The sequence below is a fragment of the Anolis carolinensis genome, chromosome 2 (assembly GCF_035594765.1).
Source record: "Anolis carolinensis isolate JA03-04 chromosome 2, rAnoCar3.1.pri, whole genome shotgun sequence".
Taxonomy (NCBI): domain Eukaryota; kingdom Metazoa; phylum Chordata; class Lepidosauria; order Squamata; family Dactyloidae; genus Anolis; species Anolis carolinensis.
In genome coordinates, this window is record NC_085842.1 from 281,567,183 (window position 1) to 281,584,701 (window position 17,519).

The 17,519-nt window shown below is 42.2% G+C and overlaps 1 protein-coding gene across 2 annotated transcripts in view; it reads left to right on the forward strand.

The window, feature by feature from the left end:
• Nucleotides 1-10,712: 10,712 nt before the first annotated feature.
• tmem161b (transmembrane protein 161B) overlaps nucleotides 10,713-17,519 on the forward strand; it is a 34,878-nt gene continuing 28,071 nt past the window's right edge. The window contains exon 1 of one of the 2 annotated variants that reach the window (XM_008103013.3): nucleotides 10,713-10,880. In XM_008103013.3, coding sequence (XP_008101220.2) covers nucleotides 10,878-10,880 — 3 coding nt within the window. In that variant the 5' untranslated portion in view covers nucleotides 10,713-10,877. The remainder of the gene's footprint in view (nucleotides 10,881-17,519) is intronic. The other variant, XM_008103012.3, reaches the window with a different exon arrangement.

A 17,519-nucleotide genomic window follows, 5' to 3' on the forward strand; every position in this document is an offset into this window, starting at 1 on the left:
GGGTCACATTTTGAAGATGGATTCCATAATTATTTAGATTCAATAATGTTGTCATTGCTGACACCTCTGCATCTAACCTTGTAGGCTATGTGCTATTATGGAAATGCGCCTCATAAAGGAGGTGTATTACAGAACACTAATAATCTCCCTGAGAACAGAACAGTACAGGCAACTATAATTATGCTCAGCTGCATCACTTCTTGTTCCCTAAAGCAAGGAATGGTTGGAAAACGTGCATACTAGTCTATACTACCAAAAGAGAAAACCTAATGGTTTCACATTTGTTTTTTCCTGTTGAAAGAAAAAACATCTTAGTTTAATATTACTGCTTTAGAGATTTTGCACTTTTTCGACACTGCAATAAAAACTGATTTTAGAAGCTAAGGCTGCAATCCACCCAATACAGTTAAGCTCTATTAAATTCAATTGAACTTACTTCAGAGTAAATATTACAGGATTATGCTGACAATTTCTTAGTTGTATCCTGGTGATGGTACACATAATTGCAACTCTGGTGAACTGTGTTTAGATACAGAAAGGATCAAAACAACATTTGCCTATTTCTGCCTGGCAGCTGTGATCGGCTGGATGAGAGCTAATAAACTGAAACTTAATCCTGACAAGACAGAGGTCCTCTTGGTCAGTCGGGGGGAGGAGGGGCAATCGGGATATAGGGAGGCAACCTGTGCTTGATGGGGTTACACTCCCCCTAAGGACACAGGGTTCTTGGGGATCCTCCTGGACTCAACACGGACTCTTGAAGCTCAGATGTCGGTGGTGGCCGGGAGGGATTTTGAACAATTAAAACATGTGCACCAGCTATGCCGGTACCTCAAGAAGCCTGATCTGGCCACAGTGGTCCACGCCTTGGTTACATCTCAACTGGATCAACATGAACCTACTTGGGCCATGAGGCCCACCAGGGAGGCCCTACTCATGGTCCCACCGCCTTCACAGGTGCGGCTGGTGGGGACGAGAGAAAGGGCCTTCTCGGTCGTGGCCCCCCAGCTCTGGAATGCTCTCCCCAAAGAGATCAGACTGGCTCCTACTCTAATGACCTTTAGAAAGGAACTAAAAACATGGAGGTGGCAGAAGGTTTTTGACAACAATTAACTACAACTCCCTTTGGGGAGAGGGGGCAGGATATAAATAAAGTTATTATTATTATTAGATTTGAAATTAAATTATAGAAAAATTAAACAATTCCTTCAGCCTCAAATTTCATTTCTGAACTTTTGCTGACCATTTGGTTTTCAGGGGAAAACTACTAGTGAAGTACTGTATATACTAAAGTAGAAGACGATCTCATGTATAAATCAGGAGCAGGTTTGGGGGTCAAAATTATGGATGTATATATGATTTGTGCGTAAGTCAAGGGTAATTCCATTGAAAGAACCTGCAGGGCTCTGTCATCCCTGGCCACTCCTCCAGGCATTCAAAAAGGCCAGAAGCAGTGGCACAGTTGAGAGTAGGCTCGCCCAGGAGAAACTAAACATTCACCTTCCACCATTTCACTCAAAGGGCAGTTCCTATAAGGTACATTGACCCATGGATAAGTAGACCCAGGTTTTGAGTTTAATTTTTTTTACTAAAATGTCTAGACTTATACATAATCTATATATATAAAAGAGTGATGGAATTCGAGCACCGACCAAAACAGCAAAACTAAACACCCTCCAAACTCCAAATTTGACAACAGAATCCATTATCCACGCCTCCAGGTTGAAACAACAAAACATCGGGTCAGAACCTCCACAGGATCTGCGCAGCCCACACTCCTCCAAAACAAACTTTGCCTTTCCCTCTCTCTGTTACCCCTCCTCCCATGACGTCACTCCCCGGCCAGCCGACAACGGCTGTTTCCCACGCGCGCGGCCTGCTTGCAAGCCCCGCCCCCCTGGGAGACGGAGCCCCAGCTTCTCCTTCTGGCTGCCTCCTTCCCCTCACTCACCGCCATCATCATGATCTCTCACCAGAGCACCCTCCTCAGCTTCTTCCCCAACTCAGGGAAAATGCCAGCCAAGCACACCGACAACGAGGAAGCCACAGGTACCTCCTCCAGCCCAACTTGAATAACATTGAATAGCCTTGCAGCATCAAAGCCTGGCTGCTTCATACCTAGGGGACTCTATTGTTGCCCAACTTAAAGACCACTGAATAGCCTTGCAACATCAAAGGCTGGCTGCTTCATACCTAGGGGACTCCATTGTCGATCAACTTCAATACCATTGAATAGCCTTGCAGCATCAAAGCCTGGCTGCTTCATACCTAGGGGACTCCATTGTTGCCCAACTTAAAGACCACTGAATAGCCTTGCAACATCAAAGGCTGGCTGCTTCATACCTAGGGGACTCCATTGTCGATCAACTTCAATACCATTGAATAGCCTTGCAGCATCAAAGCCTGGCTGCTTCACACCTAGGGGACTCCATTGTTGCCCAACTTAAAGACCATTGAATAGCCTTGCAACATCAAAGGCTGGCTGCTTCATACCTAGGGGACTCCATTGTTGCCCAACTTAAAGACCATTGAATAGCCTTGCAACATCAAAGGCTGGCTGCTTCATACCTAGGGGACTCCATTGTCGATCAACTTCAATACCATTGAATAGCCTTGCAGCATCAAAGCCTGGCTGCTTCACACCTAGGGGACTCCATTGTTGCCCAACTTAAAGACCATTGAATAGCCTTGCAACATCAAAGGCTGGCTGCTTCATACCTAGGGGACTCCATTGTCGATCAACTTCAATACCATTGAATAGCCTTGCAACATCAAAGCCTGGCTGCTTCACACCTAGGGGACTCCATTGTTGCCCAACTTAAAGACCATTGAATAGCCTTGCAACATCAAAGGCTGGCTGCTTCATACCTAGGGGACTCCATTGTCGATCAACTTCAATACCATTGAATAGCCTTGCAGCATCAAAGCCTGGCTGCTTCACACCTAGGGGACTCCATTGTTGCCCAACTTGAATACCATTGAGTAGCCTTGCAACATCAAAGCCTGGCTGCTTCATACCTAGGGGACTCCATTGTCGGCCAACTTGAATACCATTGAGTAGCCTTGCAGCATCAAAGCCTGGCTGCTTCATACCTAGGGGACTCCATTGTTGGCCAACTTGAATACCATTGAATACCCTTGCAGCATCAAAGCCTGGCTGCTTCATACCTACGGGGAATCCTCTTTATGCCACCTTCCATGCCACGAAGAAAACCCCACTAAGGACTACGCCACAGCAACGTGTGGCCGGGTACAGCTAGTTACATATATTAGAGCAAAATATTGAGGTATTTTGGACGAGAGACTTTATCACACAAATTAAGTCCCCATGTGAGCCGCTCCGAGTCCCCTTGGGGAGATGGAGGCGGCATACAAAAATAACGATGTTGTTGTTGTTATTATTATTATTATTCAAACTGGCCCAGAAGTAGGATGGTTGAGAGCCTAAAAACCTGGCTCTTCACACAGGCCTTTGGTTAAAGACTGCCCATCCCCATAATAATTATGTTCCTTGATCTTTTTTGCACTGGTCACACTTCTCCTGTTTAACTTGACATTAGCTTAGGGCTCCTCCCATCCCAAACTGACTTCAAACGAATCTGCTGCACTTTATCTGTTATCTTGAGTTTACAACTTATAATGCGCACTTTAGCTTATCTATTACTGTAACCTCGCTGATTTTAATTCTATGTTTTATTAAGCGTGTTTTTATTTCATAGGTTAATGTTTAGATTTTATAATTGGTGCATGATTTTGTCTATTGATGTATTGTATACTGTTATTGTTTTTATTTGATATTTCTGTGAGCCTCCCCAAGTCCCCTTCGGGGAAGATGGAGGCGGGATGTAAATAAACTACTCCTTATTATTATTTTATTATTATTATGGTTTCTATCTCATGGTACCATGTTCAATCCATTGCTGGCCTGCTACCTCCCTGTGACAAATCTATCCACTATTGACAAGAAAACTTGTCACTAGCTCCTGATCCTACTACAACGCCACAACTCACCAGATGTGATGACCTCCAGCTGCTTTTCTGTTGGCATGGCAGTAAAGAAGTAATGTCAGAGAGTAAGGTTGTCCTCCTTTTCCCTCTCCCAGTAATAAAAGAGAGGTTTTAATTTATTTTTAAAACTAAAATTCACAGAAACCGTGAAGTTGCTTTTCTTTTCTTTTTTAAAAAACCTAATGGATGAGTGGAACTGCAACAAAAGTTAGTCTCCTAATAGAAAGCCAGAGTACCCCCCATCCTCATTCACCCCATCCAAATTCACTGCAGGCAACAACTGACAGGTAGGTCCCATATTACAGCCAAAGATAATTGCAACATAGAGGATAGGAGGGATGGTAAGTGCTATCCCATGGCCCTGTGCCCCCCCCCCCCGAGCTTGGGAAGCACAGAATGGCAGTGAGAACAGTTGCAGTCAGTTCAACTCTTCAAAGGGATCCAAAGTTGAGAGATAGTTTGAATTCTAGGCCAGAATTCAAACTATCCCCCAACTTTTGTTATTGCAGAGTGAGGCCATGTTAAGGCCAATTTCTAACTAAGCAATGATTCTAAATGCGCACTACAGACCTTATCAGACAGAGTCTTCTCTGCCTCATCTCTTTATTTTCAAGTGCTGCAAAAATGGAGGGCAACTGAGGACATCCCCAGTGTCGTCAGCACTTGAAAATGGACAGAAGACTCCATTTTAAGAGTCGGATGCTATCCGACCCCTAATTGGAGAACACGGGGAGGAATCGGGAAAACAATGTGGGATGAGAGGCCATCCCAGAGGAACAATGGCAGGGAATGGAGGACCGTTCCCTCCGCTTTCCCCCTGCCTATCTGGTGAGGTCAAACATCTTATTTTACTGGGCTGGCCTCTGAAGCTCTTTCTTTAATTGGGGAAGGAAAAATAAATGTTTGACTAATTTGATTTTTATACTACAGATTGAATATTCCTTATCCTGAAATCTAAAATGCTCCAGAATGGTCTACGTGGGTGGCTGAGATAACAACAGCTTTGCTTTATGATGGCTCAATGTCCACAACTTTGTTTTATACACAAAACTATTTAAAATGTTGTCTATAAAATTGTATTCAAGCTATGTGTGTAAGGTATACATGAAACATAAATGAATTTTGTGTTTAAACTTACCTCTGGTCTCCAAAACATCTCACTATGTAAATGCAAATATTCTGAAATAAAGAAAATGTCAAATCTAAAACACTCCTAAGTCTCAAGCATTTCAGATAATAGTTAGCCTGTATTATGTGTGCTATGTGCATGTATTCTTCAATGTATTCTAATATTAGATACTTCCTTACTATTTTACAATTCCTTTAAACAATTCTTGATCTTGTTTTCTTTCAGTCTTCTTCATTTATAGAACAAGAGAATATTTATTTCTCCACTGAAACTAAAAACTTTCCATGATAAAGATAACCATGGTAAGTCATGATCAATTTTAAAAGACTGTTGATTGTGTTCAGAACACAGACACTAAAAATGTAAAATGATTCACAATTTGTCAAAAAATAAAGTCTGGCAAATAAGGACCAGAGACTTTCATTGCAATACTACTAGTAAGTTTTTAAAGTTACTTTTTAACTAGATGCAATAGATGATCAAACTCTGGAATTCTATTTAACAGTAAACACCATAAGCTTATGAGCCATTTGGAAATATGCCCTGTGTATTCAAAAAGGGTTCCTCCCCATAATAAGGCTGCAGCCCAATAGCAAGGCTGGGATTCAAAGACCCCTAAGCCTGTGCGTGCTTTCTGAGCACAAGCAGCTTTTCTAGATTGTTAAAAGAAGATACGAATGAAAAGCTTTTGTACACATAAAGCATACTATGGGACATGCTGTTCTTAGGATTCTAGCTAGGGTGGTGTCTACAACAGGAAAAGCACTTCCAATGGCAAATGAAGGCATATAATTGAATATTTGATGCAAGGCAACAACTAAACTGTCACTACTGCTTCCTAGTAGAGTTGGCTCTTCATATTTGTAGGTCTGACTTATGCAGATTTTATTATACACCAAGTTGATTAAAACATTCCCTCCTGGAATCTCTAGGCCAGAGCTTTCCAAACATTTCATGTTGGTGACACACTTTTTAGGCATGCATCATTTCACAACACAGTTATCCAGTTTTATCAGGAAACTGGAGGTTAAAATAACCCCTTATATACATGCATATGGACACATATCTAAATTGTAATAATAAAATGTATGGAGACACAACATATCTCATAAAAACGTTTCATTCTTTTTTAAAATATGTAATTTATTGCTTATTTCACACAGACTGAGGTTTCTTGTTATGTTCTCATTACATATCTACACATTGCAGTCAACACAGAGTTTTCCAAACATTTCATGTTGGTGACACACTTTTTAGACATGCATCATTTTGCAACACAGTAATTCAGTTTTACTAGCAAACCAGAGGTTAAACCAGCTCCTTATAAGATATATGGACATATACATAAATTGTAATAATGAAATATATAAGGAGACACCATATCTCATGAAAACTTTTCATTTATATTTTAAAATATATATGATTTACTGCTTATTTCACATAGCCTCAAAGGTTTCTTGTTGTGTTCACGCAACACACCTGGACAATAACATGTGACGGCACAATTTGGATATCTCTGCTCTAGACCCTTCAGTGCAATTGTACAGTCCACCGTGTGACCAAAGAATCAAACGGGAGGACCTAGAGCAGGCATGGGCAAATGTTTTTGCCTGGGGGCCACATTGTGGGCCTGGCGGGGAGGGCCAGGCCAGGAGGAAGGGGGGCCAGGAACATGTTGGGTGGGGAGGGCCCGGGAAAGGACAGGGCCAGGAGGGAACAGGGCAGGGCCCAGGTCATCCTCAGGTTGCCCTCCCAGGATAAGGACAGGGCTGCTCGTCCCATCCTTATGCTAGGAGGAAGGTGGGAGGGCTTTCAACCACCGTGTGGCTGCCTCTAGCCATCCTCCCGGCATAAGGATGGGGTCTCTCCATCCTTATGCTGGAAGGAGGGTGAAACACACAGTGGCTAAGAGTGCTCCAGAGGACTCTCCGCTACTATGTACCTTCCTCCCCCATATTTTTGGCATGTCCTTATGCTAAGAGGACAGGGAAAATGAGGAGGGCCTGAAGTAAGCACCAAGGGGCCGCATGCGCCCCTGGTCCTTAGTTTGTCTATGCCTGACCTAGAGATTCCTGGGAAGATGTTCTCTGAAGCAAAAAAAATATCATTTTTTAAAAAAATTGTGGTTTTTCACTCATAGTGTACCCCTAACTTCAGCATATGGGGAAAAAGAACTGAAGAAGAAGCAAGTGCATTCCAAATCAACACAGGAAAAGACAAATTAAATACAATTAAAAGTTAAGAGCTAGGAAAAGAGCCATGTTGCCATGGAGACGCTGTGAGTTAGGCCCTCTCAGAGCTGGAGAAAGGGGAGGGGAAGGAAGGAAGGAAGGAAGGAAGGAAGGAAGGAAGGAAGGAAGGAAGGAAGGAAGGAAGGAAAAAGAGGAGAAAGAAAGGAACGAAGAAGGAAATGCAGGCAGGCCAAAGAAAGAAAAAGGAGGGAAGGAATGGAGAGAAAGAGGGAAAGATATAAGGGGAGGGAAAGAGAAAGGATCTATCTTCTACGCTTACAAGAAAAATGGCCAACTGCCTCTTTCATCAAAAGGGAGTAGAAACCAGGGCCCTTCCACACGGTCATATAACCCAGAATATCAAGGCAGAAAATCCCACAATATCTGCTTTGAAAATCCCACAATATCTTAGTGTTATCGAACACCACTACCCCCCCCCCCCCCAAATAAAAAGGGATCTATAGTTTGGGGATCTGTAGTTTGCTAAAGGGCATCAAGCTGAAATGTTATAAAAGAGGTTAAGTCTTGGCCACGTTGCAAAAGGAGTAACAGGCAGCAAGGATCCCCTTCCCATGTTCAATCTGTGTAATCCATGTTAAACAACCCTGCTATTGTGAACTAGCCCCAGGCAATAACTCACAAAGGAACTGCAATGCCAGGGGTGAGACATTCATATATTCTCCAAACTGGTTTGTCAAGTCAAGCTTCCTCCTGACCAGACCCTCCATTGTTCTCCTGGGCCTGGATTTCATACCGTGTTTCCCCGAAAATAAGACAGTGTCTTATATTAATTTTTGCTCCAAAAGATGCTCTAGGTCTTATTTTTAGGGGATGTCTTATTTTTCCATGAAGAAGAATTCACATTTATTGTTGAACAAAAAATGAACATTTATTATATACTGTACAGTAGTTGTCATCATAAACCAGCATAAGCAGACAAACTGTGAATCCTATCAAGAATTTCTTGTTACTACCAATATTTCCATGTAGAACACTCTATGGTACGTACATTTACCGATCCTGCATTCTCTGGTGTTGTTAGTTGGGCATGCTTCCAAACAAAAACTTTGCTAGGTCTTACTTTCAGGGGAGGCCTTATATTTAGCAATTCAGCAAAACCTCTACTAGGTCTTATTTTCTGGGGATGTCTTATTTTAGGGGAAACAGGGTAACCCCATCATCTTCTGCTGGGTATATGCCAACCTTCCCTCTGGCCTTTCCCCCACCCCCTAAGCCTAGCCCTAGCCTGGCTGGGAGGAAATTTCTAGCTGCATCACTGAAGGCTCAGTCAATCTTAAGCAAGGGAGGGAGGATTCAAACTCTAACAATGAAACAGAGTATTTAGCTCCTTGCAGGAGCACATGTTGCTCAGACTTCTCTTAGGCATGAGCCCACAGGTCTTCTTCTTATGGATGAATAAATCTGCCTCTGTCTTATGTCTTCAACTGCCTTTGTTGAGTTAATTCTAATCTGGGAACTGAATTAATTGCTAGCATTCTTTGCCAGGCAGAATCCTCAAATTATTGCGGTCTAGATTCAATAGCATTAGTTCACACTGCCATATATTTCAGTTCAAAGAAGATAATGTGGGATTTTATTCAGCTGTGTGGAAGGGGTCCCAGTTAAACAATCAACCCTAAGGAGTGCATCTACACTCTAGAGCAGTGGTTCTCAACCTGTGGGTTTTCAGATATTTTGGCCTTCAACTCCCAGAAATTCTAACAGCTGATAAACAGTCTGTGATTTCTAGGAGTTGTAGGCCAAAACACCTAGAGACATACAGGTTGAGAACCACTGCTCTAGAATTAATGCAGTTAGATGCCACTTTAACTGCTATGGTCCAAAGCTATGGAATCATGGGAACTGTATTTTCACACCAGAGCATGGATCAACTTTAAATCCGCTTTCTGCCTCCTGCAGAATTCTGGGGTTTGTAAATTTATAATATATTGTATATAATTATAATATTATACAATATTATACTAATAATATAATATATATTAAATGTAATATTACTAATAATATTACCATATAATGATATAGTACAATATAGTAATTTAATGCTTATATTGTGCTATGCTAGTAATATATTGTATGCACATTTGATTTGTAAGCCGCTCTGAGTCCCCTCCGGGGTGAGAAGAGCGGGATATAAATGTAGTAAATAAATAAATTGTAGCTTGGTGACGCCCAGGACCTGTTGGCTGAACTGTTTAAAGCCCCCTCCCTAAAGTGGATTTAAAGTGTTGTTAGGTCCTTAGAAGGTCTTTAAGTTTCTTTGCCAAAGAAACTTACTTGTAATTGGTGCCTCACCAATTACAAATTCTAGGATTACAAAGCATTGAGCCATAGCGGTCAAATGCCATCAAAATGCATGAATTCTACAGCGTGGAAGCACCGCGGGAAAAATTTCCCCTCTGGGCGGGCAAACATTCGTGATTTAGCAACACGAGGCCTAACCTATAGGCCGTGATCCATCCTTACTTCCCAGGGCCTGGAGTCTGGGAGTCAATTGTTCACCCGTTTGACGAAGCTGCCTTTGCGCATGCGCCCTTCTTTAAAGACAACGCGCACAATGAGCGAGGCGGGAAGCGCGAGCGGCCCTGCCCTCTTTCCTTGCTTGCTTCCCGCGCGAGCCGCCTCCTCCTCCTCCTCTCTTCCCTTCCCGCGAAACGTTTGCTGATTCTGGACCTCGCGCGAGACTCCTGACTTAAAAAAACACCCTCCCCCTCTCGCTCTCTCTCCCTTTTCAGGCGGCACGAGACCTGCCAGCCACAACTTCCGGGTTCAGGGCGACTCTCATCAAAGGCGACTGATGGCTACCATTCTAACAACAGTAGAGCGGCTGGTGGTAATTGCGCATGCGCCGCTGGAATCCCGGGATTCCAGCGGCGCATGCGCAATTTCCACCAGCCTATCTACTGTTCATTCTCCCCCTTCTTTCGGATATTACTGGGTGTTCATCTCCTCGCTTCTTAAGGCGCCCTTTTCCAGAGCCTAACATTCCCCAACCCTCCGATGACTCGGAAGCACATAGTTGCCCATGCAAACGCAGCGTCCTCTTTTCTCCTGTTTCCTCAGACCCTCGAAAGGGCGACCCTTTTGTCACGTGACGTGCGCTCGTTCGTGCTTTGAACTTTCCAAGCGCCGGGCTTCTAACTCGCGCCTGTCTAAACACCCTCCCCGATACGGCTTATTGTGGGGTAACATTTAGAGTTTTTCCAGGTGGTAGCTCTCTCAATTCTCTAGCAGCGTAGCGGGGAAGGCGTAGGAGCGGGTGAAGTGAGGGTGGTTTTCATTTTTCTACTCAGGCACTGTTTGGGACAGCTCTCCTTGGGGTCCTTTCCCAGCTGGGTCCTGTTGTGACCTCTGCAGGCTCAGGAGGCGTGCGCCGGGCAGGAGAAGCCGGTGCTGATTGAAGGGAGAGGGCTCCCGGGCTTCCGAGTGTGGAGGATTTATGAGCAGGGCGCGGAGCGAGAGGGCGAGGCGCCGCCGCCCGTTGGAACAGCATGGTGAGTCCGGAGGGCGAGGAGCGAGCCCTCCTTTTAAGGGGGAAGCCGAAGCAGGGAAGGGGTTAGAGCAGGCATGGGCCCGCCATGTGTTTTGGACTTCAACTCCCACCATTCCTAAACATCCTCAGGCTCCTTCCTTAAGCGGCTGAAGGGAAAAAGGAAGGGGCCTGAGGTTGTTTAGGAATGGTGGGAGTTGAAGTCCAAAACACATGGCGGGCCCAAGTTTGCCCATGCCTGGGTTAGGGGCATATTTTTAAAAAAGCACAACGCCAGGTCTAGGTGGTTTGAAACTTCTGCATAACCATGGTGGCCAGGAAGTGAAACCCAATACCAAAAATGAGTTGTTATTATCATGGGGGAATGGTGTATCCACTGAGGCTTTATCCTTGTTTCCATGGCAACCCCAAAACTTTCATAACTCAATTATCACAGGGACAGAAAATGTAGCAACAGGGGCACATGCAGCAAAAATATTGGAAATAACTGCACCCAGTCTCTAAGCACATATCCCTTGGAAATAAATGGCAATCATAACCTTATTGAAAGGAAAAAATGATGTCATATCCATTTGGCAAATGTGAATCTTCATGAACACGTGGAGACCATATTTTGAAACCCACTAGTCAAGAAAAGCATGTCCTTGTTGGAAGTCAACCCTTTGAACAAGTGATATTCATAAGCATTCATGTAATGGCGCACAGGTAACTCAGCTGTTAAAATGAAGAGCCATAAGTCATACTTCTCTAATGAAGTTTAAACAGCAACATGCACCCACCTCCACTGAGGTGTGAAACAGACAGGCATCCACTTCCACTGAGATGTTAAGCCAGTGGTTCTCAACCTGTGGGTCACCAGATGTTTAGCCTTCCAACTCCCAGAAACGCTAACAGCTGGTTAACCGGCTGGGATTTCTGTGAGTTGTAGACCAAAACACCTGGGGACCTATAAGTTGCGAACCACTGTGTTAAGCAAACACTTAATATAAAATGGAGTCCCGAGTCCGAACATGCTCAGTACAATCACATGTCTATAACCCATTTCACACCAAAGAGGTACAGTTAAACTGGCAAATCAACATACACATAGAATACAGGTTAGCAAATATATACATTAACAAATAAATAGTGAAAGGCATGGGAGGGAAGTTGCTATTTCCAACAAAAACAAATATTACGTGGGTGTTAACCCTTCTCTGTGCAATCCAAAACTGAAATGATTTTGTTTTGGGTGGAGTTACACTTCAAAAATGTACCTGTTCCGACTTTCATACAAATTCAGCTTAAGAGCAAACCTACAGAACTGGTCTTGTTCATAACTTGGGGATTAAATATGAGAGCAATCAGTCACAAAAGTCTGGTAGATTGCAAGACGTATTATCAGTATTATGGCAAACAGGTTTAGACTGAACATATAAAACAGTTTGATCTTGATTATATGGCAGTGTAGGTGTAGTCTGTATTTCACGGATTCTGAATCCATTCTCTTCTTCAGGTTGCACATAGATGTCTTAAAGGTTTATAATAAAAATAAGAAAACTTTATTTCTAACCTGCCCTCTCTCCCCAGAGGGATTTAGGGCGGTATAATGTGAAATGAGCTCAATATTCCAAAATCAGCCCTCCACATTTGCAGGCTTGAGTTTTGCAAATTTGATTATTCTCAGATTTGCTTAATATGTTCTCTCTAGGAATCTCTAGGACATTTTGGCCACTGCATGGTCAGCTTCTTCAGAAAGTTGATCACAGAGTCGTACTGGAGGACCTAAAGATCATCCTGTGCCATTTTGTAGTCAGACTTTCAACATGAGTTGACCATAGAGTCATGCTGGAGAATGTAGAGATTCCTCGAGAAGTTTTCTCTCGGGTTAAAAAAAAAAGCATCGAGGGGTCCAGTGCCCCAAACTCCCCAAAAATGTGGAAGGTTGAGTGTAATTCTAAAAAGCAAACCTTGATTTTTTCTATGTTATATAAGGAACACCGGTTTATGATGTACTTGTATTAGAACGTCCAACAAATATTCTGGAACTAAACCCCATTGGATACTTAGGGTTCACTGTGCGAGGTCTTTCCTCAAGATTTTACAATAAGCAGGCAGGGGAAAGTGAAGGGGACATTTTGACATGTTGATTGGATGGTGTCTTAATATGTTAGAAGCATGTTTTACATAAGTTCGTAACCTTTCTTTTGCTATAGGGATTTTCTGCCTTCAAACTCACTAGTTTAATTCATTTCGTACCTGGAGCAGTCCAAGATTGCCTCTCTCTATTCCTTTTCCTTTTTAGGTGAGATGGGTGAGATTGAAACAAAGTTGGATTTTAGTCTGATCCAATCACAATCTAAGGTCTGTTTATGAGTGACATACCACGTTGAAACAAAACCAAGGGTCTTGCGATACCTCAAAGACTTAACAGATGAAGTATTAAAAGCTACCCCATTATTACTACGGTGTAGGTTTTCATTTCAAGAGATGGTCATTGTTAAGATGTTCATGCATTTCATAAATACTGAGGGAAAGTTATGTGCAATGGAGTATATATATATGTAGATCAAATATGGGGAACATATATTTCCTGGTGACCTGTTAATGATGCCAGTTGCCATTTTTCTTGCTCTATGGAAAAACACATTTGGTCTTCGTAATCAGGCAGAGGACCCAGGGTCAGTGAGCAGCTACTTCATCACATTTCAGGAAAATGTTATAGCCTTATCTATCAGTTTGTGAGGAGGCAGCTGGCAGGGACTTTATCCTTTCATATCAGGAGCAATACTACAGAAAAATTGTAAGTAAGAAGTGGTGCCCAAGTTTGCTTTATTCCCAAATGTGCTTCTGTATACATCTATGGAGCCTGGGCAGATCGTCATTTGAACCAGTTATTTAATATAAGTAAATATATCCTTCCTAATCTCATTCTTGCTGGTGTTGTGTCTTTTGGATTTTGGTCTAAGAACAGGAAATGTATTTTTAAAGGATTTTGAGCCAATTTGGCAACTTTTTGGTGCTAAATACTGTAGTGTATCAAAACTTAGTTCCTGAACATATTTTTGCATGCCAGAGACCCTAAGTTGGCCCTATGCATTATTTCACTTGCCTTGTGGATCAGACTCTGCAAATGTCTGTTTTGCCTAGGCAAAGGAAGGGAAATATTTACTTTCTGGACACATTTTTTGCCTGCTAGACATACCATGTTCAATTTTCAATACCTTTAGGTAGAACTAGGAAAAAATCCTGCCTGAAATACTAGGTAGTCACTGTCAGTAGTACTGTGTTAGAAGGTCTCAGGTTCCAGTATGTGGACATTCCATCTGTTTCCTTAGTGTTCTGAAGCATCATTTGTTCTGCTTGGTATGTTTCTTGCACTATGCTTAATAATTTCAAGGCTAGATACTGAAGCAAAACTTCTTCCTTACATACAAATTTACATATGCGAATGAGAGAGATTGATGCAGATATTTAGCTTCTTTAATAACACATATTGGAAATAAAAAGTAAGCTCCTAGTTCATTTTGTGATAATAGTCTTATTTGGCCATACATGGGCACAAAGCTGACTGTATTGTGATAATAGCATCTATGTTTTTACTTTAAAATGATATAGGAAGGATGCGAAGGGAAAGGCTGGAGGGAACAGAAGCATACAGCACACAGGAAGAGGAGGGGGAGCTGGATCTGCAGGTTTAGTGACATTACAAAATAAATAAATAAATTACAGGCATGCATGGGCCCAGTTCCCTCTCCCCTTCCTGTTTGCCATCAGTTTCTGTTCACTATAGTGTCTTCCTTCCTTTGCAAACCATGATTAGTAGTCCTCCTCCTTCCTGGTTTTCCATTTTCAGCAACAGTGCCCCCCTCCCAGGGGCGGGGGCACTCCACTTTCATAGGGAGCTGTACTCATCACCCCTGCAAAAATAGAGGGCGGCTGTATAGAATTGCCTTGTCAGTGCCTAAGTGTAATATCTTTGCATGAAAAATATCTAGGGATAGCCATGACCATACTGTGTTTCCCTGAAAATAAGACAGTGTCTTATATTAATTTTTGCTCCCAAGAATGTGCTATGTCTTATTTTCAGGGCATGTCTTATTTTCAGGGGATGCCTTATTTTTCCATGAAGAACAATTCACATTTATTGTTGAACAAAAAATGAACATTTATTATATATTGTACAGTAGTTATCATCACAAACCAGCATGACCAGACAAACTCTGAATCCTATCAAGAATTTCTTGTTACTACCATTATTTCCATGTACAACTGGAATGTACATTTACCAATCCTGCATGCTCTGGTGTTCTGTTTGGCAGGCGCTGGGCATGCTTCCAAACAAAAACTTTGCTAGGTCTTACTTTCGGGGGAGGCCTTATATTTAGCAATTCAGCGAAACTTCTACTAGGTCTTATTTTTCTGGGATGTCTTATTTTTGGGGAAACAGGGTAAAACAAAACAAATCTTGTGATAACCTTAATTAGGCAAAACACATCACAATAGGTTTTGAAGTTCACTGGCTTCTTCGTCAGATAAAGGTGTAAAAAAGCATGCAGGAAAAAGTGACAATGTTGTGATTACAGTGTGTATATTTTTTGGGGGAATCTTTCTCAAAGGCAACAATTATGATTGTAAATATTTTGTACTTCACTGACGTGACCATGTGAAGTATATGGTCAGTCTATGATCATTTTCTTCAGGGATCTGTGCAAATAAATTGCTTCAATGGCTCTTAAGTCTCCATACAAAATTCCCTAAGAAGAAACTTATCTTTGTATCAGTTTGAAGCTTTGAAGTCTTAGTTACTTATCTACACACTATTCATTAAAGTGCTACAAGCAACCAGTGATCATAGTTAATTGTGTGCAATTCAGGTAAACGCCATGCTGTTTTCGGTGTCCAATTTTTGGCTGCCCCAATCCCGTTTTTTCAAGAGCTGGGGGAACTTCCATCATTTTAGGACTATTGGGACGAAAATGGCTACACTTGGAGGATATATTTGCCACTCTAAGCCCACCAAGGTTCAGAATGTTTGGTCATCCACTAATTTTTAGGAAATTCTTAAAGTTTCTAGAAATAAAAACTTAAAAAAAACTAAAAAGATATCCCGTAAGAGAATCTTATTGAGATTCAGTACCTCTCCCTCTGGCTTTTACATCCCTTTCCTTCATTAAAGCACCCCAATATTTAAACAACCCCCAGTGTCCTTTCTCAACCCCACCCCAATGCACACCCACCCTCACTTCCCTAGCAAAATGTTTTTAAAAGGACTGAAAGATGTTTAACTAAGAAAACGTAATTAAAATTACAAATGAAAATATTTGAAATGTTATCCAAATTGAATCCAAAAGCAAATATCCTACTAGCGATGGCACTGACATAGAAGAACACGGAGCTAGCTAGCACATGATCACTTGCTTTCGGAAGCCAGGATGCCACAGGAAAATGGAGGGGCTTGTCCTGGTTCCAGCTTGGCAAAAAGACACATGATCCACTTTCTTGCTCTGATTGGCTCAGGCAAGGCTAAGGGGGAAACCCCCTGCATGTGTGGCTGCTGCCATGGCGCAGCCGAAAGGAACCAAAAGCTGTTTTCGGTTGCCACATGGTCCATTTTGGCCAAGTAAATTCGAGCCCCGCCACCTGCCCTTTTTCTAGACATTTGGTTATTGGATCTGCTGAATGTCCTGGATCCTGTTTTGAAAAATGGCACCGTTTACGGCCCTAATTACAGCCCCTGCAAAATTTCTGCTTTTCTCAGGAATGTATGGGATAGCTAGTTTTGTCAAAGATTGTTAGCCATGATAAGTAAACAAAATTACTGTGGCTAGTTGCAGTATATCACCTAGATATTGGATGACTCAATAGTCAAGAGAGATGACCAGCAACTGCAGTCACCCCCCCCCCCCCCCATTGGCGGATTAGATTATTCATGAGTTTGTAGCTGCCACTTAATTAGTTCCACTTCCTAATCCCGTCCTTTTCAATCTTCTGACCTTCCAACAGTGCAAGCCCAATTTTAAACCGTTTTCCAACCCATTGATCTCCTTCTACTCTTTTCCTCCCAATCCCTTCTCTCAACCTCTTGTCTCTTCAAAGGAGCCAACCAAATTTTAGACAACTTTCCAGCCCATCAAATGACTGTCCTTCTGCCAGCACCAACCTAATTGGGTTCCTTTATCTTAGCAAGCACTATTGCCTTTTCTAGTGAGTCATGTCTTCTCTTGATGTGTCCAAAGTACAATAGTCACTATTTAGTTATCGTGGCTTCTAGGATGAGCTTAGGCTTGGACTCATTTCTTGGTCTTTTTAACAGTTCACAACCTTCTCCAGAACCACATTTCAGATTAATTGACTTCCTTCCTGACAGCTTTTTTCAATGCCCAACTTTCACTACTGCATATAGAAATTGGAAATACAATGGCATAAATAATCCTAATTTTAGTATCCACTAATACAGGGGTCCCCAAACTTTTAAAGCAGAGGGCCGGTCCCCAATCCTTCAGACTGTTGAGGGGCTGAATGATCATTTGAAGAAAAAAAATGAACAAATTCCTATGCACACTGCATATGTTTTATTTGTAGTGCAAAAACAACAACAACCAAAGAAAAATACAACATTTAAAAATAAAAACAATTTTAACCAACTCAAACCAATCAGGAT